The 25,491-nt window shown below is 54.3% G+C and overlaps 2 protein-coding genes and 1 non-coding gene across 8 annotated transcripts in view; 1 reads left to right on the top strand and 2 right to left on the bottom strand.

Moving 5' to 3' along the window:
- Positions 1-2,140, bottom strand: part of LOC105700852 (ecdysone receptor) — an 80,238-nt gene extending 78,098 nt beyond the window's left edge. For all 5 annotated transcript variants that reach the window (XM_012427067.2, XM_012427072.2, XM_023434774.1 and 2 more), the window contains exon 1: positions 1,767-2,140. The gene's annotated coding sequence lies outside the window, so the exon portion shown is untranslated. The remainder of the gene's footprint in view (positions 1-1,766) is intronic.
- Positions 2,141-3,742: 1,602 nt separating this feature from the next.
- On the bottom strand, positions 3,743-3,826 carry Trnal-cag. The gene has a single exon. It is a non-coding gene; the product is annotated as a tRNA-Leu (tRNA).
- Positions 3,827-22,767: 18,941 nt separating this feature from the next.
- LOC105700845 (transmembrane protein 19) lies at positions 22,768-24,902 on the top strand. Of its 2 annotated transcripts, none has more exons than XM_012427056.1 (6): positions 22,768-23,042; positions 23,271-23,381; positions 23,490-23,666; positions 23,840-23,944; positions 24,045-24,260; positions 24,346-24,902. In XM_012427056.1, exons 1-6 carry the CDS (start codon positions 22,892-22,894, stop codon positions 24,501-24,503), a joined length of 918 nt encoding a protein of 305 aa, XP_012282479.1. In that variant the 5' UTR covers positions 22,768-22,891; the 3' UTR covers positions 24,504-24,902. The 2 variants fall into 2 exon arrangements, with proteins under 2 accessions (XP_012282479.1, XP_012282478.1); XM_012427055.1 differs by having other exon boundaries at positions 23,490-23,777; positions 24,346-24,900.
- The last annotated feature ends 589 nt before the right edge of the window (positions 24,903-25,491 follow it).

Below are 25,491 nucleotides of genomic sequence, written 5' to 3'. Positions count from 1 at the left end.
CCTATCTCCCTCATAAGCGGTCTAAACTAAGCCCTCGATTGTCTAAAAACGTTCTCTCCCCTCTACATAACCTCAAAGTCCCATTAAAGTGCCAAGCACATTCCCCAAATAATTAGAAATTCCCCCAGCTTTATACCCGCCCAAGCCGCGACACCCGAAATCCCCATTTAAAAAAAAAAAACAAAAAAAAACCAAAAACCGTGTACAAAAACAATTTGAACACGGAGACCCTAAGGTAGGTCCTGAAACCCGCGAAATTTCATTTTTTACAAACTACTTTGAATATACCCATAAACAAATTTGAAAAGAATTGAAAATTTCACGACTTTCAGGACCTTCCTTATAGTCTCCCAATTCCCGTTGTAAAGTTTCAAACTATTCGGTAAACCGAGTTGGGAGAAAAGTTTTATAAACAAAACCTCTTCGACGCCACATTCACATCACCTTAAGGCCCCAATAAGAATGTCCAAGGATCGGGATTAATAACGTACAAGCCGTGCGTCGATAAACTTCACCGTACAAACTGTGTACCAATAAACGTCGCCGATATCGCGGCATCGATCTCTACACGTCCACGGGTGGTCAACAATCGAGCTGGTCCCGTTTCGTCGTTGCAGTCGTTGCAGCCGGTTGCAGTCGTTGCCAAACCGCGGATTCAGCGATTCCGTCGCCAAGGAACGCTTACTCGTGGCCGGGGCCAGAGTCGACCTCGGCTTCTCCTCGTGTTTTCTTCGTTCCAGGTCGCGATACCACCGAATGAATGATCCCCCGATCGACGTCTACCTGGCCGGTCGTACGCGCGTCCTCCGTACCCTGGTAAGAAGCGACGCCGAACGCGCGGCGAGCAAGGTACGCCTTCCTCCTGGTCGTAAACAAGGACCCCTGCCCCGCGCGTCGACCCAGCCGGTCGCCTCACCATCAATGAAGTAATAATCATAATTAAATACTCCATGTATGTGCGCAACATTTCGAGCCGGCCGGAAGGGGACATAGAGTAAGGGCCCCGGGATGCAACGCAAATGCGCGTAGGGTAGGGTAGGGTAAGGAAGGGAAGGGAAGGGGAGGGGAGGGAGGGAAGGGAAGGGAAGGTACGCTGCGTACCTTCCCCCTCCCTTCCGGCCCCCGGGGGTAAACAAGGACCCCCTATCTCGTCCCAGCATCACCTGCCGCTCGCTCCATCCCGCTTCCGATGGACGAATCGACGCCGGGCACGAAAACCCCTTCCCAGAAGCCGAAACCCACGAAAATAAAAAAGCCTAGACAAACATCGAGGGTAGGGAAGTCCAAACCACCCTCGCAAAAATATTCGGACCAAGTTTCCGGTAATAAAACCGTAGAATATCATTTCCACCCGGACGTTCCCTTAAGAGAAACTCAAGGGTTGGTAAATCTAATCCGTTATCTTAAGTCTAGATCACGTGGACCTTGAAGTGCTTCATATTTAACTTAAAAATATTTCGGAGGTCCTAGGGGACCGAAGTTCCCTAGATGGATGCATGTTTCCCGGGGTGAATTAAATGGAGGGAACTCTCGAGCGCGGGGGTTATTTTCCACGTCCACCCCACGTTTCCTCCGCCGCGGGTTCCAGTCCGACGAGGACGCCCTCGCGGGCCGAGGAATGCGTCCGGGCGGCGTGGTAAACATCTCGGGGGTAAACAAGGGCCCACCTTCCCGCGCGCTCCCCTCGGGGCGTCTCTCTTTCTCTCTCTCGCCCCTGGCGGCGCCATTGAGTCCGTCCTCGTTTTCGGCGCGACTTGGGTACTCACATAACGATCGTCGCTCGGTGATATATCCAGTCCCGTGGCGCCTGCGGGGGGGCGCGGGTCCTGGGTCCTCGCCTAGGCGTGCGGGCGACCGTAGGAGGGCACACTGCACACTCTCTTGTACACACACGTGCGCGACACTGGGCTACCTCGGGCCCTCCTCTCGTCCTCGTCCGGGTGACGGCGCGCCGACCGGGGCGAGTCCTCTGGGGGTCGCCGAAGGGACTCGCGCGCGCGCGACGCGGCCTTCGCGGGGCGACACACCTTCTGGCTCGAGCCGAGGGCGGCCCGGGCCTTGCGAAGCACACGGACGTCCAGAGAGACACCAGACACTGCGACGAGCCAGCCTCCGCTTCTTACCGCTGAGAGTGCAGGCGCGCGACTGACGCGCTCCGCGGCGGGCGCCCGGCTCGGGCCGCTGGTTCGGACGGGCCCCGCCGCGCGCCGCCACCGGCGCCGCGCCCAAGGCGGCCCCGAGCCCGTCCGGAGACGCCCGAACTAAGCCGAGCGCGGAGAGAGCCGCGCGGCGTGCCCTTTCCTTTCCCATTTCTCCTTCCCAAGGAGTTTCGGACACGAAAACGACGCGTCGCTCCTGATTTCGACTCCAAGAACTCGCAACAATTACAAATCATCCGCAGAAAAGCAAAAAACACGTAATATCCTATAATTATCTCTACACTTAACCTATTTAATTAAGCCATGACCCTGCATTTAATTTTTACCCCTTGTTAAAACCATCGAGGATAAATCGTATATCCATGAAACCGAAAATCCTGGCCTACCTAAAAGAAGTATAAGAGAAATCCCAGTTCCCTCGGGATTGCCCTCTAGAACTTGATATAAAAATAGGAAAATCAGTCGATGAAAATGGCGTCCCCTTTCGCACGTTCTAGAAATAAACGTAGGGACCCAAGATCCGTCCTCGTGATCGAGATTTACCCGGACCAACGCATCCGCGCGTTATATCACGCGCAACGTAATTCTCAGCATAATAATAAGCCCCCTAAGTATAATCGCGGCGAGTCAAAGTTCGCATCGACCCAGAGATCCCGGAATACCGGCGTGGGGTTCGTTGGGAGTTAAAAGCGTGTCCGTCGAGCCGAGGCGGCGTCGGGTCGGGTTGCACGTCGTCTCCGCGGTGCAGGGTTTCCCGGGGGAGGTGCGCGCGGGGGTAGCGATCGATCCCCGGGACGTGGGGCGAGGGTGGACTCGCGGAATTCGCCCGGTGTCGGCGCGTTGACCCAGATTCGCGGGTTAGCCGCGAGCGGAGACCCCGCGCCTCGTCCTCTCGCCGGGACTCGTCTCCTCTCCCTCTCGCGGGATTCCCAGGAATCGGCGGATTTCCTCGGACCCCTCGGGGCGGTCGGTAAGGCCGGTCGCCGGGTTATCGGGACCTGGTTGGGATGGCGGAAAAGTCTCCGAGGCGAGAGGGGTAGGCGACCTGGTCGCATTCTACCGGTGCGATCTGTGGTAGGAGGCATGTAGGACGAGCGGATGGAGAACACCGGCCCCGGGAGGAAGGCAGAGGCAGGGGGGGAGCGGCTCTTGGCCGGCAAAAAACAAAAGTGCATCTCGCCAAGATGGCCGCCGCCTCACCGACTCTCAAGGTTACCGCCGCCCCTCCCGACTCCGGCGTATATACCGCGGGGTACAGTCAGGCGCAGCCATCGGCGGTGGAATGCAAGCCGGTGCACCCACGTGCGGCTGCATCCACGGGAATGCGAGAGCCTCCTCGCGGATTTCCCAGGGTGCACCTAGGCGTTCCCCGTACTCCACCTGCGCATGAATGAGGACGCCGAGACGCCGACCGCGGTCCACTGGGAGCGGTTCCTTTGTTTCGGATGGGAACACCGTGGAAAATATGCATGGCTAGGCTGGGTACACCCTGGACCATTCGGAAGGGAACTCGGAAGACGGCCAATTGTGGTGAGGCTCGATGGTAAGGTAGTGAGGTAAAAAAAAGAAAAAAAAAGTATCCTTGTCAGAAGTGGGATTCGAACCCACGCCCACAGAAGTGGACTGCGACCTGAACGCAGCGCCTTAGACCGCTCGGCCATCCTGACTCGTGCCTGACCACGCGGCTCTACTCCTACCGGCCGAAAAGCCCGGGAGGAGTTAGGCCGATTCGCGACGGCGAATTCCTTGCCGGTGCGAGAGGGCTAAATAAAGCCGCGAGCAAGGCCGAAATAGCTGGCCAAGAAGCGAGCCGAGCCTACTCTCTCTCGAGAGAGAGGCGCCTACTCGAGAGAGGGCCGCCGCTTTTCGATACCGCCAGGCCCGATCGCACCCCCTCAGGGGGCTCCGCACGCTGCGCTCCGAAGGTCGCGCGATCCGCCGTTCAACGTTTTCATTCCTCAAATAGAATTCTATTTCGCGAGTCCGGAGGGGTTCCCATCTGGGTGGGGATAATAATACCATACGGACCGATAGTGGGCCGATTAAACCGCCGAATATATGTACGGGGGTTAATTAGGTTTCCGCGAGTCTCCCGCAAACGTGGGAAGGGAAACCCTCGGCTTACGCGGCCGAGTCGCGCGGTGCAGCGGATTGCAGCTTCCGGTGCAGCGGCGTCGCATTGAGCGTCGCTGCGTCTCAAGGCCGGACCGTCCGAGAGCTAAGGACGCGGATCCCCCTCCACGGCGGGTTCCCTCTCTCTCTCGCTCTCCCTCTCCGCCGGCACCGGCCCTCATCGCCTCTCCCTCTCCCTGCATGCACTCTCCAAACTGGACGGAGGTGCTCCCTCCCGCGGAAAACGGGCTCTCGGCTTCCGAATCCACGGAGAGCACGCTCTATTTCTGCGCAGAGGGAGAGAGAGAGAGAGAGAGAGCAGGCCGCGGCTTCGTTAGGGAGCGGGGAAAAAATGAGGGGAGGGGGCTGAAAAAGGCATGCATTTATTGACTCCCGCCAATCGGCGGGGATTTCATGGGTTCCTGAGATCTGGATGTTAAGATTTTCAGAAAGGGCGGACCATGACGACCGCATATACGATTAGCCGGGGAAGAGGATGTATGAAATTCTTTTTTGCCGATTCTCCGCAGCCAGGGTTGCAATTACGGCGTCGAGGAATTATGTCGCGCCGTTTGACGGGGTCCTTGAGGATTTTCAGATCTTCGGAGAGGACAGATTGCCAGGACCGCATCCATGGTAGCTGGGGACGGGGATGTAGCGAAATTCCTTCTGGCCATCTTCTGCGGCCAGGGTCGCAATTATGGTGCCGAGTGCAGGAGGGACGCGCGACAGGCGCCCACCCATAGAAATTCGGCACAGTTTGGGGGTGCGCCATAATTAATCCGACCTTCGAGGGCGCTCCGGGAGGAACAGGTGGAGGGCCGGAACGGGTCAAGGTGGCAGGTTGCTCGTGACCAAGGTCAGCTAATGGGCCCACTTTTGCCTTTTGCCCAACTAGCCCACTTAGTATCCCGTCTCGTGAGACATCTGCCGGCCGTTGGGCCGCCGCCATCCTTGTCGAGCCTTCGATCCAGGAAGTGCGCCCTGGAGATCGAGCTCGAGGGAGGAGGTTGGCGAGCTGCACTCGCGCGTAAATACTCGCAGCTTGAGCCCACCGGTTCCCTCCCTCCCAGGGGTGGGCGCGATCGATTCGCCAGGAGGCAAGACCCGAAAATTCCCCAGACGCTCGTAAACCACGAATATCTCGGCCCGACTCGTCCTGGAGAGCCGCCATGGCGCTCCCCACTTGCCAAAGGACGGTTTAATCGAACGCCCACGCCGGGTGCGAGTGTTCCAAGTTTCTGGCAGAATCCGCAGAATCCGATTAATACCCTTCCCATAGAAATGCGAAGATAAATCGAGCCCTTACTAGTCAAAGGAGACCCTCGAAATCAAGATACCAGGTTACCCCACAAATTCGCCCAGTTCTCCCTGTTTTTCAATTCTAAACATTCACGGTTTTGATAATTGAAATTTCTTCGACGTTATATACTTCACTTCGACGGATGCTAATTTCAACTTTCAATTTGATCCTTTTCTTTTTTCTTATCCCCCGCTTGAAGGAACGATAATATGACAATTAATACCCTTCCCATAGAAATGCGAAGATAAATCGAGCCCTTACTAGTCAAAGGAGACCCTCGAAATCAAGATACCAGGTTACCCCAGAAATTCGCCCAGTTCTCCCTGTTTTTCAATTCTAAACATTCACGGTTTTGATAATTGAAATTTCTTCGACATTCTTCACTTCGAAGGATGCTATCCATACTTCACTTCGAAGGATGCTAATTTCAACTTTCAATTTGATCCTTTTCTTTTTTCTTATCCCCCGCTTGAAGGAACAATAATATGACAAAGTCTCGAGTATATAAACGGCGGGAATTTCTGGGCCAGCTCGTTAGCTGGCAATATTGTCCAGAATTTCCCGCGTCCCCGTCGACGGCGGAAATCGACGAGAAGAACCGTCGGGCCGGACAATTGTCATGAATTCCGGGGAACGCGAGGAGGCGTCGCTCGGGGTCGTTCAATTTGTTAAATGCACCGAGCGCCGGCCATAACGAAATAACGGAGGCGAGTAGTAATGGCTCGGTCATGGCTCGGCAGTAAATTTACACGTGGAGACCCTCGGAACATCATCATCCCCGCTTTTCCAGGATTCCTTCAGACAGTCCCTGGAGCGGCTCCGAAAGGGAATCGAGCCATTTCTGAGAACTCTTGAAACCTCCAAGAAGATTGAGAAAAAGAACCGAGCAAGGCTCCGCCATTTTGGGACCGCTGCTGGACACCAGAGGAGGATGCTGCGGAATAACCTGGCGAGAAGCTCAGGTTGAGCACCGATAAGTCAGCTGAGTAGAGCCATCTCGTGATCGCGTGTCTGTGGCTTCACACGAGGCTTTTAACGATCCTCTTAAATGCACACGATCGCTTTAAATGCACGGTCCGCGATCGTCGTTGAGAGTCAGCGGAGGCTGCCTCGAGATGGCCGGACAGAGAGAGAGAGAGAGAAAGAGAGAGCAACAGCTTGTCTCGAAATGCAGCAGAGCCCTTTCCTCTCGTTTCGGTCCTGCCAGACGCTGGTTCTCAGGACTTCAATTGTAGGTTCCTCGACCTACGTCAGCACCGTCCAAGGGTGTGGAGTGGCCGAAACGAGCGACCTCCGCGGGCTCGCAGAAAAGAGACAAGTAGATCGCGATACGATCAGTGGAAACTGTCTCGAGTGATCAGACAGTGGCATCTCCCGAACGGGAGGGTCGAAGGGATCATGGAGCGAAGGGACGATGGGATCTTTTTCATTTTCTGCACGCGGAGGAGCAGGAGAATGCACCATTCGGTGGTTCGCGCCAAAGTGGAGCGCAGTTTCTCAGGAGCGAATCGCATACGTAGTCGAGAGGGTCAGGAGTGCTCCATCCTCGTATGGAGTGCACCGAAGGGGCTGGGGGGTTCGGGGACAGGNGGCTAGGGGGCTACGGGGACAGGGGGGCAGAACTGCAGCGCAACGGGCGACACAATATGTGCAACTGCGATCCAAGGCCAGGCGATCGTGACTGGTTTAATGGCATCGCCATTGGCTCGGCTGCAATTATAATGCCCCTTTGGAACGACGTCCGGAGAGTTCCCAGCTACGGCGAAATCTATCCGGGCCCCCGAGACCCTTGCCGAAAGTGCCCCGGAATGCGAAAGGACGTGCACATGGGCCCGGTGCGGTAAGGCCCCATGCCGTCGCCATTGGAAACTTGGTCGATGCATCCACCTCGAGAGGTGCAGGGATTTATTCGTACCCAAGGCCCTTACCGAAAATGCATAAGAATTGTAAAGACGTCCACACGAGCCAACGGCGTCGCCATTAGAAAGATGCATCCACCTGGAGAAGTGCAGGGAGAAGTGCATTCTGACTCCAGAGCCGGGCCAAGCTGCGTCGGGATTCCGAGGAAAGCGCGGAGAAGCCCGGTGCAGCGGCCCACCTATAAGACTCGTCGGTCCCCTCGAAATTCGCGAAAGGAGAGAAACCCGTTCCCTCGGGATCCTGTTTAGGATCCTAAGAGGCCGATGCGGTATTCCGGTTTCTCTCTGCGAGGCATTCGAGCCGACTTGGCCGGGCCCAAGATCGGGATGCTGGCCGGTCCTCGGTGGGCCTTCGGCAGTTCCCTTCAGCCCTCGACGACGTCGTCCCAATTTCGCTCTTCTGCATCTCCAGGACTATAGGAACCGTTCCATCGTTTTCACTTATTTTCCTCTGCCCGACATTCGAGGCAACGCGTTGGATCCTTGCTAGATCCCCGATGATTCCCTTCAGCCCTCTAGCTGAAGGTCGCTACGATATCGCTCTTCTCCTCCCCTACTTCTATAGGAACGACCCCATCATTCGCAATGATCACCGTTCCGAATCCTCTCTTCTGCCGGCCCTTCCAAAAGCTCCTCTCTCTATCCATCCTTCCAGCTTCCTCCATGGTCCCTCATAGGCGAGCTCGCTGGAGCGGATCGTCCACATAGTGGCGAAACGAGAATCGGAAGAAACCGCGAGCGAGTGTGCCCGATTCCAGCTCGCGTGCACCTCGCCTCTGGCCTCGCCGTGGGACATAGAATCCGACTGGTATTGATCAAGGAGTGGCAGCGGGTGTTCTTGAACCGCTGCTCTTGCTCCCGGTTTACGAGAGCCGGAGAGCCAGGCTATATGCGTATTCCGCGACGTATGCACCCGAGCCCTCCGGTGCACCGGCTACACCCTGACCTCCTCAGCCGAGCCATGCTTGAGGGGTTTATCCTCGACCTTATTCCCGTCTCCCAGAGGGTGGAATAGACTCCTCCGGAGGTCCATTCCACTTTCTCGATCCTGGAATCCTTCTCCGGGTCTCTAAACAACTTCCCAGGTCGAACCGAGCTCCCTCCTCGCGCGAAACAATAGCAAGGTCGACGGCGATCGCATCATCGATGCATTCGCGCGATCGCAATCACCGCTCCTCGGGAGTCAAAGGCGTCGCGGCGGCCTTGCCGAGGCGTTGTACGGACGCGTAAACACTCGCCGGTGGTCGAGGAGAGCACCGAATAGCTGGCAGCAGCCAACGTAAACGCAAACGCGAGTCATCGCCACCGCGAGCTGGTGGAGGAGGCCCAGACGAGGATCTTCAAAGGATGGCCAGAAAATAATCTCTCTCGTGAGATCCCCCAGGATGACGAGCCCGTTTCGCGCAAAAGAAGAACCCCATCCAAGGGCGAGGATGAAACGCGATTTCCTCCGGAGCCGTCTGGAGCCTTGGCGACGCTCGATAAGGGCGAGAATAAAATCGGCGGTTCCAAAGAGGAGCCCTTATCGCCGGCGTTTCTAGACGGAGATAGGCGTCAACGGGCGTCGCCAGGCGCCGCGTCGCGGGGGACCTCTCCCAGGACTTTGTTTTTCCCTCAGGGCCAAGGTCCCTCCGCGAGCCTCTGGGGGATGGACGTTAAAAGCGTCCCGGCAATGTCACCGCGGCCCGTCGAAAATACTTGCCGACGCTCGGCGTCTCGGTGCCGATGCTCCGTTCGCGGAATCGGCCCGAGAATAGCCGAAACGGGGGAAAAGCCGCCAGAGGGCGTCAGTCGGCGAGCGAGGGCCCGATTCCTCTTGTGGGGAACCGACTTGGGAGCCAATCTCGGCTGGCAAGGCCGATTCGTGTAATCTCTGTTGACTTGAGAGCCACGTCGCCGACGCGCGATAACGCCTCGAAGACGACGCCGGGCATCGGGGATCGGTCCTCCGTTCGAATACTGCACCTGTTAGCGACGAGCGAGATCGGTCTTTGTCTTACCCGCAAGACTCGTACTTCGTTTCAGAGTAAGAGTAAGATTGGCTGGTGTACAACTTGGATGAGCAAGACCAAGACGGAGACCGCAAGTCAGGTCGACGTCGCTCATTGCTATCCGTTAATATCTTCCAAAGGCAAAAGGATAAGGGATCTAGTTCTTGTTGAGTAGGTTTAGTCAGACATAGTCAGGCAGTTGGGGGAATTTTTTTCATTCCTGCGCTGAGACTTCTTCTACGGCGCAAACAAGATGGCGGTGTCCTAGTAGACCCACGAGGGTGGTTCTCTAGTCGATTTCATCCATTGCTATTCGTTAATATTCTCCAAAGTCGATTGGGAAAGGGGTCCAGCTCTTGTTGACTAGGTTTAGTCAGGCCAGATCAGCGTTAAAGTCAGGCAGTCGGGGGAATCTTTTTCTCCATTCCAGCGCAGAGACTTCTACGGCGCAAACAAGATGGCGGTGTCCTAGTAGACCCACGAGGGTGGTTCTCTAGTCGATTTCGTCCATTGCTATCCGTTAATATTCTCCAAAGTCGAATGGGAAAGGGGCCCAGCTCTTGTTGACTAGGTTTAGTCAGACCAAATCAGCGTTAAAGTCAGGCAGTCGGGGGAATCTTTTTCTCCATTCCAGCGCAGAGACTTCTATGGCGCAAGCAAGATGGCGGCGTCCTGGCAGACCTGCGAGGGTGGTCGGCAAAGCAGGGGAACTTGGGGAAATTGGCACGTCCCTGGTCTACGCACAGCTGTGCGGGTCTTCTCCACCGATGGAGGATAAATTGGATGCGCCTTGGTGCACGTTTCGAGGTCGGGCCTGCCCTCCGGTCGAAAACAACCGGCGGATTCATACCTCGCCATTATGAACTCTAGTTCAGACCTCGATTCAGCGATTCCCCACCGAGATTCGCCGAGAGCCCGGGAGGCGAGTCCTGATGGGCACTTCTCCTCAGGGGTCCTCAACCAACGGAAACGCAGTTTAATATCGGCCCAAAGCCGATCCCGAGGAGGAACTTGAAAAGAAACTCGATCATGACCCGGAAGTTTCGATCGGTGCCCTGAAACCGCGGTCCCTCGAGGCGATGCGATTCCAACTGCGGAATGCTCGGGAAAACTTAAACGTTTCCATAGCTGCTCGACTATTTCCCAGGAATAGGTTCGAGTACTTACGCGATTGCTCCCCCCAGGGCGTTCGAGTGAACTCGGCGGTGTTTCTTTCGGGGTCCAGGGTGGCCGCCTCGCGCGGGTTCCTTACGTCGGGACTCTTCGTAGCGTCAAGTCCGAACGAGCAACCGGGTCTTCGCCGGGAGGCGTCGATCCTGATAGGGAGGACGCGTCGGGACCGAGATCGGGAATGCGGTCACACTCCGAGTCCGCGAAAACGAGTCGAGTTACTTTCCTCGGTTACGTTCCGCGAGTGGAAGCGAGAGCGCCGAGTTGCGGCAGCGAGATTGGACACTTCTTTCGAGCCGGCTCCCCTTGGCAGAAAAAGGCCGCCACCGTGAAAAAGGACCGGCTATTGCTGCACCGAGTTTAACGGGCATTTCTCTCGGCCATCGTAACCACGGTTCACGTGCCGGTGACAGCGTCCGATTTGCAACAGGTGCAGCCCACCATGCCCGCGTCGATTTGTTGCACCGTCGATTTCGAACGGCCAGAGAAAGAAAAAAAAAAAAAAGGTGAAGCTAGAAATCGCCATGGAAAATGGCGGAGAGCTACCAACGGAGCCAGCAAAGCTGTTCTCCATCTCGATCAGATTCTGTTTGTTCTAGGCTCCCGTTTATTACACTTTCCTCAGGGGTCTTGCAGGGTCTTATTTGCAAGTGACGTATTTCACGCGGTAACGCGTAGTGGTTTGTCAAATAGCGACGTCAAAAGCGGCCAAAAATCCGAGTCAACTCTACGGCAGAGCTCCGTTCTGGGATTTTCAGGGGATTTAGGGGATTTTGCTCGGTTGGAATTCGGTCGACATGTATTCTGGAACCAGCGGAACCTAGATTTCGTAGATCAGCTGACCACTGATGGGCGTATGTCAGAAGACGAAGGCTGCTCTAAACATAACTAAGTCTCACGTGGGCAGTGGGTCATCGGGCGAATCCGTGCGGTAAAGCTTGGGAGGTTTCGAGTGGCGCCTATTTTTAATTCTCCGTGAGAAACCGGAACTTGACCAGCAGATCGCTCCGGGAAATAGGCTCCCAGGAGGAGTCGCCTCTAAGGGACATCGAAGCGGGTCGGTAAATTCCAGAGGGAACTCGGCAAGCCCTGGAAACTCCCTCCCGAAGTGTCCACCGATACATTTCGGGAAGCTGGAAAAATCCGAGGGAGCGTCGAGAGGGATATCCAGAACTTCCCTCCCGCGAATCGGCACTTCGTGGAAGAAGCCTCCGCGGGGGGGTGGAAGTTCCATCCCCATGGCAACAGACGCGCAAAAACTCCATTGACACGGCAAAATGTCGGTCTCTCCCGAGTGACACGTCGGAGAGAGAAACCGATATCGCCCCAAGACCCTGCGAGCACATCGCCGGAGGTTCCGGAATCTCCGCAGGTAATCTCGAAACTTTGGCCCACGGGAAAGAGGCGCAGCCCCGCCTTAGTCATTCGGCTGGCAATCGGTTCAAGCCCGAACGGCGAAAGGAGCGACCTATCAACGTAGTTGACTCAAAGTCAGCCGAGATAAATTGAGCCGAGGTGTAGAAAGAACGCGAGTGCTGGTCGACACATTCGAGGCACGTATAACACCGACTGTACCAAAAAGTGACTCCGAGTTCTCCTCCTTTGTCCGAGAAAACGCAGGCCCGAGGAGCGGTATCGCACCCGAGACGAGGATGGTCCATCCCACCTCCCAAGGAGAGACTTTTAACACCCAAGAGCTCGTCGACCCATTTTTTAAATCGCCTGAGAAGTCCGATCACGGACCGCGAATCTGGGTTTCTCACAATCCGCGATCCGACGACTCGGACGCTCTTCAAGATGGCCGCCCTGGAGATGACGCGTCTTCACGGCCCTCGAGCCTTTCGCGCTTTCGGCGGTGTCGAAGGACTCTGGCCTGAGCTATTTCCAGGCCGGACTGCGCGACCTTTCGAGTCGTAGACCCGCGGCGATGTAAAATTAAATTTTGGCAGAGGCCTGATTTAGCGCGTCCCGAGATGTACACATCTCTCCCTCTGACCCGCTCTCTTCGTCTCCCATTCACCGGGTATACGGTCAGGGTCGGATTAATCGATACGTAGGTGCACCGGCAACCGACTTCCTCATCCCACGGACCCTCCCCAGGACGACTAGAAACCGCGCGGTAAATGATGCCATGAAATGCAAAGAACCCTGATAACCCTAGTTACCACAATTTGGGTCCTTCACCAGTAAAGCTCCCTGATAAGTTTCCCTATGTATCGCCATGCCACCCATTCCTTACCACGTATTGCACCAGGTTCCACTTAAAAACCACCATTTCCAACGTTCCCTGATGAAGTTCCCCAGCAATCTTCATAATATCGATAAACCTTACCGCGCATTGCAACGGGTTCCAATTTAAATCCTGTCCCTATGAAGCTCTTCGATAAGGTCCAACAGAGACCGCCACAACTCGGACCGCCTAAACTACGCCTTGTATCGAGTCCCCATAACTTTCCCCATACAAGTAACTGCGCCGTAGTCTGCTACGAAGGGCCACGACGACGCCATCGCGGTCGCCGCCATCAGGGGATAGAAGTGCGCAGCAGAGGGCGCTCCCCCAAATTTCGGGGGGTGGCGAGGGGGAGGGTGGAGGGCGGTTTCAGAGTCCTCTCTCTCTCTCTCCGGGAAGTGCGCAGCGAGTCGTGGCGACGCGTGCGCCGGCAACGAAGCCAATTCACGGCGCGGCCCGGACGCTCCGGGAGGAGGCGTCGAGGTTAGGAACCGAGGTTGTTAGCCGCGGTCCGCGGAGGAGCGAAAGGACGTGCCGTCTCGACGCGGCCGCCCACGAGTTGGCCCCCGGCTGGCCAGGGTTCTCAACCTTGTTTACATAACCTCACCAGGCGCGCCGAATCGCGGGGTAACGCCCTTCCAGTAGGCTCCACCTCGAGTCCAGGGGAGCGCATCCCCCGAGGAAAAGGGATCCAGGAAATCCCCGATAAACCAATTGATCTACCCCATCGGCATAACTCGGTAAAATCGACCAGGGAGTGGACTAAAAAAAGATGAGGCAACCTACCCCCTCCATCGGGAGGTAGATACATCACGGTGCTATTTTCGAAGATGTACAACCTCCGACGTGGGTCCGTCGCCTCCGGCAGGAGGTCTCGAGGAAGGAGAATCCTTGGACGGTGCACCAGCATCGGTGCATAGGTCTTTCGAGCCTTCCCGATTTTCCTTCCTCCGGAGTTCACTCTCTCGGCGACTCGCGCGCCGCGACGCCCGTGGGGCGGGGTCGGGGGCGGCGGGAGGGGGGCGTTCGCGTCTGCGACCTTGGCTGGGTCGCCTCAAGGTCGGAGCTCCCCTCCCCTGGCGCAAGTTCTGCGTACGCACCGACGAGCCTCGTGCTCTGGTGTGCACGGGATCAATGCCAGGGTCAATGTCACGAGCGGCCTGTGTGCCGGTGCCGCTGGTTAGCCGCCCGCGGGCGTCGCGGTCGTCTAAGAGGAGACCCGGAGCGTCGGGACGCGCGGAAACCAGTCCAGGATAGCCTCGTCGACCTGGCCGACGTCTTCCCGAGGTCGGAGAGCGTACGGGCACGGAAAGGTACGTCGGGCACACGGACACCGTGCATCTGACCTTGCACTTCCGTGACCCTATAGGATAGATTTGATAGTGAACCTTGTTCTTCGACTTCCTGGACTGCGTCATCCTCTTAGACACCGTCGAAAGGGAAGGTTTCTACGAAGCGCGAGTCTTTGGAACCCCGGCCACCTCACAGGAGACCCGGAGCGTCAGGAAGCGCAGCAAGCTAAGCCCCATGGAGCCGCGCCATCTTGGCCGACGTCCTTTCGGGGTCAGGGTGCGTACCGAGATGGAAGGGTAGGTCGGGAACGCCGATGCCGTGCAGCTGGCCTTGGACTTCTGCGATCCCGGAAAATTTTACGGCGTTCGTCGCGGGTCTCGGTAATCTTTTTGGCCTTTGTCCTTTGCCTTCTTGGAAATGAGTGGTCCCACGGTGCAAGGCTCTTTGGGGCACCGTCGCATTCAGCGCTGGTGTAGAGAAGGGGCATCGATCGCCCGGGAAAGTGGCGGCCTGTCCCAGGTGAACAGCTGCCAGGAAACGTCCTTTTTCGGGGTCAGGAAGCGCCGAGACCGACGACGAAGGTCGCGGCTTCGCCTAGGGTCGACCTTAAAGCGGGCGGTTCCCTCGTCGTGCAGAGCCCGGCGGTCTCGTGTCGATAATTTCGTCGCTGACACGAATGATGACCCGGAGGCTCGCCGGGAATAACATCTCCCGGCCAAGCTGTCGCGTGACAGTGACATTGACATTCTGGCGGGCGGCGATACACCTCGCCCTCCGCCGGCTCGATAACCGCAGGTTTATCGGTCCCGCAGCCGCCATTTTTAGCGTAACCCAGTGCAGCAGCGCGGATTATCCGCGGCGTTCTGGCTGCATTCCGGCCGCGTTCTGGCCGCGCCTTATCGGCGTCCCCGGTTTGCAGAAGATCGTCGAACTTTCGTGGGATGAGCGTCTCTGGCTTATCGGTCGAGTCGGGTCTTTCGGGTTGCGCAGTGCCGAACACCGCGAGTCTCGTGTCAAAAGCGAGTCCTCGTGGTCCGGAATGCCAAAAGTCCACTTGGCAGGGTTTGACCTGCCAAACGATCGACTTTGACAGCCCCCCGAGACTCCGCTCGACGTGGACCACTCCTTGATGAGGTTCTACATTCGGATCGATTCGTTTTGCAGCGAAACTTGCGGTGACGGAGTACAAATACGGCCGCACGAAGCATCGGGTACCTATCTTATCGCGGAACGAAAGAAAAGGTGAGCTCGCGTCTCAGCGTCCTTCCGAGAGAAAGAATAATACCGCGGATTGCAAATAAACCTTCGGCCGTTTCCTTTGCGCCAGGTCGTTTCTAATCATAGAAACGCCGCTTCGTACATAGATCACCAGTGAGAATTGTCACGAGGGAATCAGACGGTCGAGGACCAGAAGAGGCCCTCGAAGCACTCGCGTTGACAAGAACCGACCAGAGCTTTCCTCGTGCTTTTCAAAATAAGGGGAACTCTTGCGAATGTTCGCATACGCCGACTAGGTACGGCTTCCCTAGTTGTATCGATCGAACCTGTCCGAGACGGTTTTCACTAGTCGAGGTTCTACACCGAGTAAAAAGGGTAAAACTTTTCACCTCAACGTCCGACCCGGAGGTGCTGACCTACACGTAGTTCGGACGTGGTCAGATTTCTCCGCTGGGGGATTCGCGAAGACTATACATCCGTGTAAAAAGTGGTCGTTCCCTCGAAGCGTTCCATCGCCCCAGTAGAACTCATGCACGAAAAATGAAGGACGGCTTTGTGAGACACGGGAGAAGGACGGTGAAAAATTATAAGACGCCAGCCCTTCCCTAGGTCGTATTTTCCGGGCGTCTGCGTATAAATAGAAACGTTCTACTGGGAAGGAGAAATCGGGCGGAGAGCGCTAGGGAGGGCCTGGTCGTTTATACGAAACGACGTGAAACGCGCAGCGAAACGCTGAACAAACAGAGAGTGAGAGCAATCCAGAAGGGACGGAGGAAAGCTGTATCGATCCTCGGAAGCTCGAGTCTGCGGCCCGTCTACCGCACGGACGCATTATGAAGTACCGCGACTGCATCTACTGCGGCGGCCGACCATGAACCACCCTTACTACTCCAGGCTATTTGCTCCTATTCGATAAAATATACAGGGCGAGTTACCTTCCGCATAAATGTACCTTAGAACGAGATTTTCCAGTCCCTGCTATGAGAGTTCATTTCCGGGTGCAGGGGACCCTTCGTCATGCAGCATGTCGAATACACCCCACATCCATGATGTGGGATATGCGACGCCGGTCATCGGCAAGAACTTCTTCCAAGATTCGGACAAGATTTCGCTGCCGCCCGTGTGGCCACGTGGACTCGCGATGGATAAGCAAGGCGAAGGCGAAACGCAAGCAGTAAGAGCACCAAGGCTCCCGACACACTGGCACCGGGTGCAGTGGGCGAAGTGTTGTCCAGCCTCGAGGGCACCGGGTGCACGGGCGACCCAGACAACAAATTCGCTGGCGTATATTGATCGCGCGATGCAAGCTGGGCCACAGCTGGCCGGCTTTAAGTCGCGCTCGCGGCCGACCTCGAGAAGGTTTTCTGGAACCGGGGCAGAACGCGTCTGCCCGGGTCCCAGGCAGGAGCGCGACCTAACGTCGCCGAACGACCCGCTTTATTTTCATGCCCCGATTTCGGGGAAGCCGCAACAGCGACGGCGTTTCCTTTCGAGGCTCCCCTCTGTCCCGAGTTAGAATTACGTGGCTGTTGGGGTGGATCAAGGTGACCTAAAACTACAGGTGCGAAAGACTGCGTCTTCTATCTTGGGGTAAGGAGTCATCAAGGCCATCGACGGATCGCCCAATTAGCCTCGGCGACGGTTTCTATCCTCCCTTATAAATAAATCCCCTTCCTCCGCAAGCGGGTAGACGTGCTTTTCTCAGGACGATGGGTGTCTGCGACTTCTTCCACGTGAACTTGCGTGTGTAACCGTGGCGCTTTTCCGGAGTCGCGGTGCCATTGTCGTCCAACCCCTGCCGTCGAGACCGGAGACAATTGCGGATTCCGCGATTCCAGTGGTGAATTTCGCAGACGGAGCCCGCGTTTAGGTGCGTAACTCGCCCGCGAAATAAAAGCTCTCTCTCTCTCTCTCTCTCTCCCAGAGCGCCTACAATGGCCGCCCCCGCGCCGATGTCTGGCGACGGTAACATGGTTACGATCATCGGTGGATCGTTACCGTCGTTCCAGGAGACTTCGCCGGCTCCTCCCTCGCCGCGTTGGTGTTTTCGCTCTCTCCTTCTTTTACGATGTCACTATTATACCCCACATTGCGCCGACAATGTCGCTGCAGCGCCGCACGAAGGCAATCACCTTGAGCGCCGATGTCGGGACGAAGCGACGCGATAAAAGCCGAGCAAATGGTCGTGACATACAGAGTTTGCCCCGACCATTTAATCAGACGAGGCGACGGTGTAGCGCCCAGACTAAAAACTCTCCCAGCTCCAAAACTTGGTTCTCCACCTAGGATTCATCATCACCCTGATGGACTCTCTTCATGGATCAGTAGAAACCCCACATTCTCGTTCTGGCTGGTCGAGCAAGCATTACAAATTCCAATTCCATGGTAGAAGCATCTATTACATCGATTCTAGACCACCTCTCGTGCACGGATCTTCAGTCGAATGGCTGAGTACACGTCTTCCATCCCGAGGTCCAATGGTACCTCGGCGGATTCTGCAGGCCTGCATACGCGTGCATTCCACGCAACTCTATCGATCCTGGGCTGGTTTTCTGCGCGCCTGGAGAAAGCTTCATGTAAAGCTCCAGCAGGTCGATAGCAGTTGACTGCCCCTCTGTCGGATAGGCCGAAGGTTCCTGCCAACCGGTGCGTTCCGTTGGGTCGCAGCGTGCACCGCGTGATCGTAAACCTCTCCTCCACCTCTCCCTGCGGTTCTCATGGCCACTCGGATCGCGAATTCGTGATCCAGGGATGCTCGGGCACCGAGCACTCCTTATCGAGGAGATAAGCCCGGCGTATCGTCTTCTTCCAGGAAAGAAGCGCGATAATTCGGGTTAAACGATAAAAGAGCCGCTAATCCCGAGGGCGACAGCGATCCCTGCGGTTGGAGCCGAGTCCTGATGGGTCTGCATGCAGGGGCCGACCCGACCGAGAGACGTCTCTCTGTACGGTGGCCTATTATTACGGCGCCAGGGTCGATAGGCTAAGACCTTTCCTGGAAGCCTCGCTTGAGAGTCCTGCCGACCCGCGCGCTAATCAGGGGTGCATGGACCACAGAGGGAGGATCATAATCGCATAATCGAGCACGCAGCCTTCCGAGGAAAGGACTGGCCTCACTCCTGGCCCTTTTTACGGGCTCCTCGAGAGCACTGACGTCAAACGCGCGCCGGCCCAACGTCATCGCCGAAAGGTCAGCGTGCCTTCTTTGGCCGCCTTTCAAAGCGGAAAAAAAAAAGTATCTAAAAGAGGCTCAGCAAGAAAAATAACCCCTTCGACCGCGAGCACGACCAGCCCTTTCGTCCCCACCGGGGACTTAAATGTCAGAGGAGGATGCGTTTTCGAGGGTGACTAGGTCGATGAAGAGCCTGCAGGTCTTTGTAACCAGTCTTGCGAGCCTTGGCCAAGGGGCCAACAGCCTAGATCTCGACCTGGTCTTTTCGTGCTGGGCAGTTGCATTTCCGCTACTTGCACTCGTTCGAGCCGAAGGTTGCCAGAGGTTACCGTCGGCCAGAGACACGACGGATTACATATGCGATGACCCCTTACTCCTTACGCATCGACGTCGGGTAATGCATTCATGCATGCTCATTCATGACGATCGACCGTTCGCCTAACTATCGCGAGCGCTTTCGCCGCTCCGGCCCCATCTTGGTTTGGCGTTAGACCTCGAAAGATTTTCCTCTTACGCTGATTCCTATGCGATTAGTCTCTTCGCCGAGGAAACGGCAGACAGGACGCTTCTCTAGAGGTGAATCTCCAAAATCCTGTTCTTCTTCGGGTCTTCGAGTTCTTAGGACGATGGTTCTTCAGACTCCCGGCCTGTTCGTGTCCGCAGTTCCGAAGCGATCCACGGCCTTTGCAATCCTTCCAAGAAACGTCAACGCAGAAGGCAGTGACCCACATAAAACCAGCTCCCATAAGACGCTTTCCTTTTCGGTCTCTCGCTGAGTAATTAGCGACTTTCTCTTCGAATGACATCGAGAACCCTCCACCGGGCCGAATGCACTTCCCGGCGAAAAGGTCTCCGTTGGATGCGTAACCAACGAAATGTATACAAGAATATCGAAAATCCGAAAAGGTAGAATCGCACTTTTTTCTTCTTCTTTTACTTTATCTTGGGATTCGTTCTCCCTCGTGGTATAAAATAGTATATCCACCTCTGAGCAAAAATCTTCGTATAGAGCGATGAAAAAAAAAAATATCCCTAGTGTTGGTAGTCGCTGGATGGTCTCGGAAGTTCTCGAGGACGGCACCCTAAATGTCAGGGTTGACATGCGCCGAGGAGATACATATTTCGAGCCCTCTTAACGGCGTCTGGTCGACGGGCAGAGGACGTTTCAAAGGTAGGACACAGGTGTACACGTCGGTGTCGAGGTACGCGAGTCTCAGGCTCCGAAAGGCATTGGTCAACGAGCTGTGGCGGGTTCATCGTTAACGAGCAGACAAAAGAGTGACACACGGGTCCTCTCCATCGCTCTCCCTCCCTCGAAGAGGGGAAAAAAGTATATCGGGGACCTGCGTCAGGATCAGCATTGAAACATGCCGGGGAGTCTAGGCGACTCCAAAATGCTTAATGCACGCATTACATATCCCGCGGATAAGAGGCACGAGCTTATTATCACTAAATAAAAATCCCGGATGATGGTTCTTGAAGTCTCCCGAATTACGGACCTCCAGGAAGTCTCGAACTCTCGTTAATGACACTTCTCCTCGGTGCAGCGATCTTCGTGAAGCATCCTCCGAGACCGAGGTGGAGGTGAGAAGCGTGCGATACCATTCATCCCTTTCTGCTGACATAACCTCTTCATCGAACCCAACCGGTGCCGGTACACGAGGGTGCTCTCCGCTGACAGGCTCTCGCGTCGTTCAAATGTCTTCCTTCGCCTGCTTCTCTCTTCCCTCTTCTCTCTTCCAAATCACTGTCCAAAAAACTTCCTCAAACTCCAGGAATCCTCGCGGTGGTCGGCTCGCTCATCGCGCAAAAAGCTGCGAATCGATCACCCGACCGCGCTATACACATCATACGGGATGAATAAAAGAAGCGACGAAAGTTTCGAAAACAAGGAATAAATATACACACTCGAACATATTCCAAGTGGTGCGGCGGAAATCGCCAGAAATCCCGGTGGAAATTCTGGCGAGCTCCACTCGGTAGGTGGGGTCTTTAGCCTTAGAGCCCGCGAGTTACGTTGCGACATGGCGAAAAATAATCGCTCGGCTCGCGCGGCGGGCGGAAAATTGCAATGCCGAGTGGCCGCGGTTCAAGGCCTGCGGCGCGCTCACAATCGACGCATATAATGCAGTAGTTGACTGCACTATCGACCGGGCAACCGTTGCACTGCCGAGGCATGACGTCACCACCACTAATGCCCGAGTTATATAAACCCTGGCGAGTGCGCGCGAGCCAAAGGCGAGGCAGGGCCCGCGACGACAGCCTCCTCAGGTAACGGTGGCTCTCGGCCAGATTCTTTTCGGATGAAAAAACCGCATATCAAAGCCAACCGATTATCTCAGACCTGTTGCCGATCGGGTCCACCAGCAAGCGCAGGGAAAGCATGCAGCACCAAACGGCGGCACAATCGGCACCGTGTGAACAGTTGGGCTGGGATAACAAATCGGTCCGCCGAAACCCCGCAGCTGTGTCGTCGGCCCCGTCTGGGAGTTAAACGCAACCAGCGGCAATACCGCAACCGTCGTCGGAAAGTCGGTCATTCCGTGGCTAGCCAGGACTCGGCGGCTCCACCTTCCTAACGAGTCCCCACCTCGGCTGATGGCAACCTGAAATCATGAGCGACGTTAAAAATCATACCGAAGCCGGGATAAATAAACAAGCCCAGCTCCGAAAGCGCGATCGATGCGGCCGAGCTCGCCCCGGGTGCTCCGCCCACTCTTTCCACTCGTTTCCAAGAGTATCTCCTCTCTCTCCCCCCTTACCCCCTCTAATTGCGAGACTGTCGACCCAGCGAGAAATCGAACATCTCCGGAGCTCTCTCGGAGCCAAGGTCAGCAGTGACGTAACGTGCGGCTCGCCTCGAAGCGGCCGCCGGCATCGCTCCACATCGTTGGCCGCGATCGCTCCGGGGCCAGCGGTCGGTGCATCGTTTCGCCGAGTGTCATCGATCCTCTCGCTCGAAGTCGGTAGTTCCCGTCCTTACCGACTCCTGCACCTCGAGGTCCCGCGGCCGGAGTGGCGCGTCGAGCGCGCGAGCGCGGGTCACGGTCACTCGAGGAGCGCCCTCGCATGTGGGCGGCGTGCATGCGCGCATCGCGGATGCGGCCCCTCTCCGCGAAAACGTGACGCGAGCGCAGGACACGCCGCGTGGGCGGCGCGGTGACCGACAAATCGGCACCCGAGAATATCTCGACGCCCGGTGCCGATGCGTGTCCCACTTACGCGTGAGAAGCTGCGAGCTCGAGTCACGGCTCTCGCGACTCTTTCCGCCTCGACAAAAGATAATGAATCGTTCTGTCGAGGAGATTGTCATGGGATCGGAGAGGTGTTCGATGGGCTAGGAGGTTTCGTACCCCTATCGTACCTGTGTGACTTACTTTCAGAGCACCTGTGACTCCTAATTAAGGTTCTGCGTGGAGCTAGATTCCTCGAGGAAGCGTGGGCGACGGTGACCGAGAAATCCTCCACCAGGAATGCGTAAATGCGTCTCACCAGGTGCTGATCGATGCCATGACTATGCATGGGAAGGGAGTATTAATGTGGTGATTTCTTCAGTGTTGCATCCTTGGTTTGTTCTGAATTAGATTATAGGGATTGATTTTTATATTTATCACGGCTCGAGTCGAAGAGAACTGAACACTGACTAACCTTAGTCGTAGATAAGAACGTGAACTTTACTACTTTCCGCCCGGGAGAGGTTAAGTTCCCGGCGACCTCGTGTTGATACTTTTCGCGCGCAATGGTGTTTTGTAATTTGAGATCTTGATTCGATACCATAAACTTCGATAGCGTCACTTGCGGAACGAGAGGAGACGCCTTGAAATTGTCGGTATATGCGCGGATGGACCTTTATCCATCGAGCCGTTTATCAATTTCAAACGATGCACAGCCCCGAGCGGCAAACGGCAACGAGAACAAAATGGCGGCGCTTAGAGTCGTATCGACGAATGGTACGTGCGGAGACTTTACTCAAGATGGCGTCTCTTTGATACCTTTAACCGATGCAAGGTAACGTCTGAACCTGTAAAAAGAAATATCTATTGTAAGTACAGATTTAACTGCTCAATAGCTCCATCTTAATATCGGTTTAGTATTTAGACGCTAAATCCTAAGTACGGTGACATTGACTAGCGCCGTTATTATCGGTGCCGAGACACCTCGCGGTGGAATTTCTACAGTTTATGTATCCCGTGCCGGAAAACGCGTATAAATTCGAGCGGTCGCAGAAACCCGCAAGAGTTCGACGTATTTGATGATAGCAGCGAAAGAGGTGAGATGGGAGCGTGAATCATTGGATGGTCGGCAAATTTAATGATTTTGTGACATGCTGCTAACCGCGAGCGAAGATGACAGGAGAAACAGCGTTCTGGTGCCTGTCTTGGTCAGCGCGTTCGCTATACCGGTATCCATGCTCTTTTGGATAGTGAACGTTACTTATTCTTTACTGGCCCCAGATTCCGAGTACCAGGCTGATGGTATTGTTGTCACTGTTAATTTACTCTATTATTTCTCTCTACACAGCCTTTACTGTACCATATCTTTAGATTAAGTTACTCCGTTAACTACGTTAGGTCTTGCCATAGCTGCGTTAAGGTGACAGATTGATTCTGACTCTGCAAATGTCTGATAATTTCTTCGGTTAATTATAATAGATTGGTTTCTATTTAGTGTATTTTAAATTGATTGAATTTATGCTATTTAAGGGTATCCTGTGATATCGCCATGGAGGTGGCTAGCTGCAGTGATTATTCCTATATTTATGGCTGGATGGGCACTAAAGAAGAAGACCCTCGATTTATCCGGTGCACTCCTTGGTAATTGAGCTTCAGAGATTTTACATGATCGTTCCCTTAATAAAACAATTGATAGAACTTAGTAAAAGAGATGTAGTAGAAATCCATGACCAATTATATGGTTTACAGGATCTTTTATGGGTTTCGTTCTGACGTTGTCGAGTTTCGCTCATCTGGGATGTTTAATAGCATTCTTCGTGACCTCCTCGAAGGCAACAAAGTTCCGAGCGCATAGAAAGAAGAAAGTCACTGAAGATTTTAAAATAAATTCACGCAGGAATTGGATTCAAGTATTGTGTAATGGTGGTATGGCTACGCAACTTGCATTGTTATATTTATTGGACATAGGCTATGGAGAAAGACCCATTGATTTCGACAAGGACTATAGAAATTCTTGGTTGTCTATAGGGATTTTAGGTAAATTATACAAAAGTGAAAACAGGTAATGAACACTGGTAGAAGTTCGGATCTTATTTCAGGAGCTACCGCCTGTTGTAACGGCGATACTTGGGCTTCGGAATTAGGGACAGTGGTTGGCTCTTCGGATCCTTTTCTCATCACGAGTAGAAAAAGAGTGCCAAGAGGTAACTGCATCCATTGAAGACATTACGTGATAAACTGATAGATAATTCGTAGGTTGGTCGATGTTTAACGGTCAATTAATATTCTATGAATTGATCTAAGGAACCAATGGGGCAGTTTCATGGTTTGGCATACTGGTTTCTCTGTTGGGTGGATTGGTCTTAGGATTGACTTATTACATTATTATTTTATATACCGTCGATCCAGCAGTGCTGCAGTCCGCAGCGCCACAATGGCCCATTATATTTGCTGGAGGAGTCGGAGGCCTGCTAGGTAGCCTCTGCGATTCGTTTCTAGGTGCCACTTTACAGTATTCCGGTAAGCAGTGGTTTCATTAAAGAGGCAAACCGAAGCCATCGAGGCATGGTCTTGGAATATCTAGAACTGTATCTTGGTATTTCAGGAGTCGATGAACAGGGAATGGTAGTTGAACGTCCTGGGAAAGGTGTGAGGCACATTAGTGGGAGACAAATTCTTGACAACCACAGCGTCAATCTGTTGTCAAGCATCTTTACCTCCCTAACTTTACCCAGACTGGCCAATATTTTCTGGCCGCAGTGATTCAAAGTGTTCTTTGGTGGTGCGGAGTCACTCTGGACATCTTTTTGGTCCAACATTGTGAACGAAGTCATGGTGCATCTTCACCACGTTTATATTTACCTTAGAAATAGAGCAAATCAAAAGTTTGTATCGAGGGAAAAGACTTTCCTGCATAGAGCAAGTGCAAACCTCGCATATCTCTCGCGGAGATGGAAGCTAATTTACATTTCGATTAATTATAGAACTCTTTAACTACAGGATCGGAAGACTGCATCTTGAAAAGTCAGAAAGTTTCGTTCCGCCCAAATGTTTGACGGACTTTAAGCGTAAAAGGATAAGCTAGCGCGCGTTCGTTGCAGTCAAGCGAGGCGTGTATATGTATTCGTTGTACGGTTTTGTATAATAACAGACAATTTTTTCTATTTCTACTCCGTGTATCTTCATTTTCAGGGAACGAGGGGGGAATTCCCGCGTTAGATTAAACCGATCGAGGAACAACGCAACGTCTATTATTTCAACTACTTTTACACGCGTCCCCTCGCGGGGCCAGTTTTTCTCTCCGCTTTTTTACACGACTTCGCATCATACAAAGGAACTATTTACACTTTCTTTGTGCAGTGTGTCGTCGATTAAAATTTACGTACACGTTATTTTCCGCTTAAAACACCATTTTCCCGTTTATCGCCTTCAAATGCAACTTGTACATACATATCTTTCTCTTTACACCGATTGCGATAGCTATTCGTTGATCTAGGAATTTTCCTGTTTCCTTACGTCGCATTCGGTTACGATTAACCAACCCATTAGAGTTTTAAACAAAAACTATATATTCATATTTAAAATAACATTTCGAACAAGTAAGGCCGCACATCGAAGATGCATAAAGCAAGCACGCAGAAAATACTTTTCAAGAAGCATTAATGCACCTATGGCTTTGTATATATATCTACGCACATAGGGCAGGTATTTGTTTCATTAAGTGCTTTGTGTTACGAAATAAATTATGCGT

The sequence above is a fragment of the Orussus abietinus genome, unplaced genomic scaffold, assembly GCF_000612105.2.
Source record: "Orussus abietinus isolate OABI.00-Male unplaced genomic scaffold, Oabi_2.0 scaffold54, whole genome shotgun sequence".
Classification (NCBI taxonomy): Eukaryota; Metazoa; Arthropoda; class Insecta; order Hymenoptera; family Orussidae; genus Orussus; species Orussus abietinus.
The sequence above is the reverse complement of the archived record's forward strand: the minus strand, read 5'-3'. Positions and strand labels throughout refer to the sequence as shown.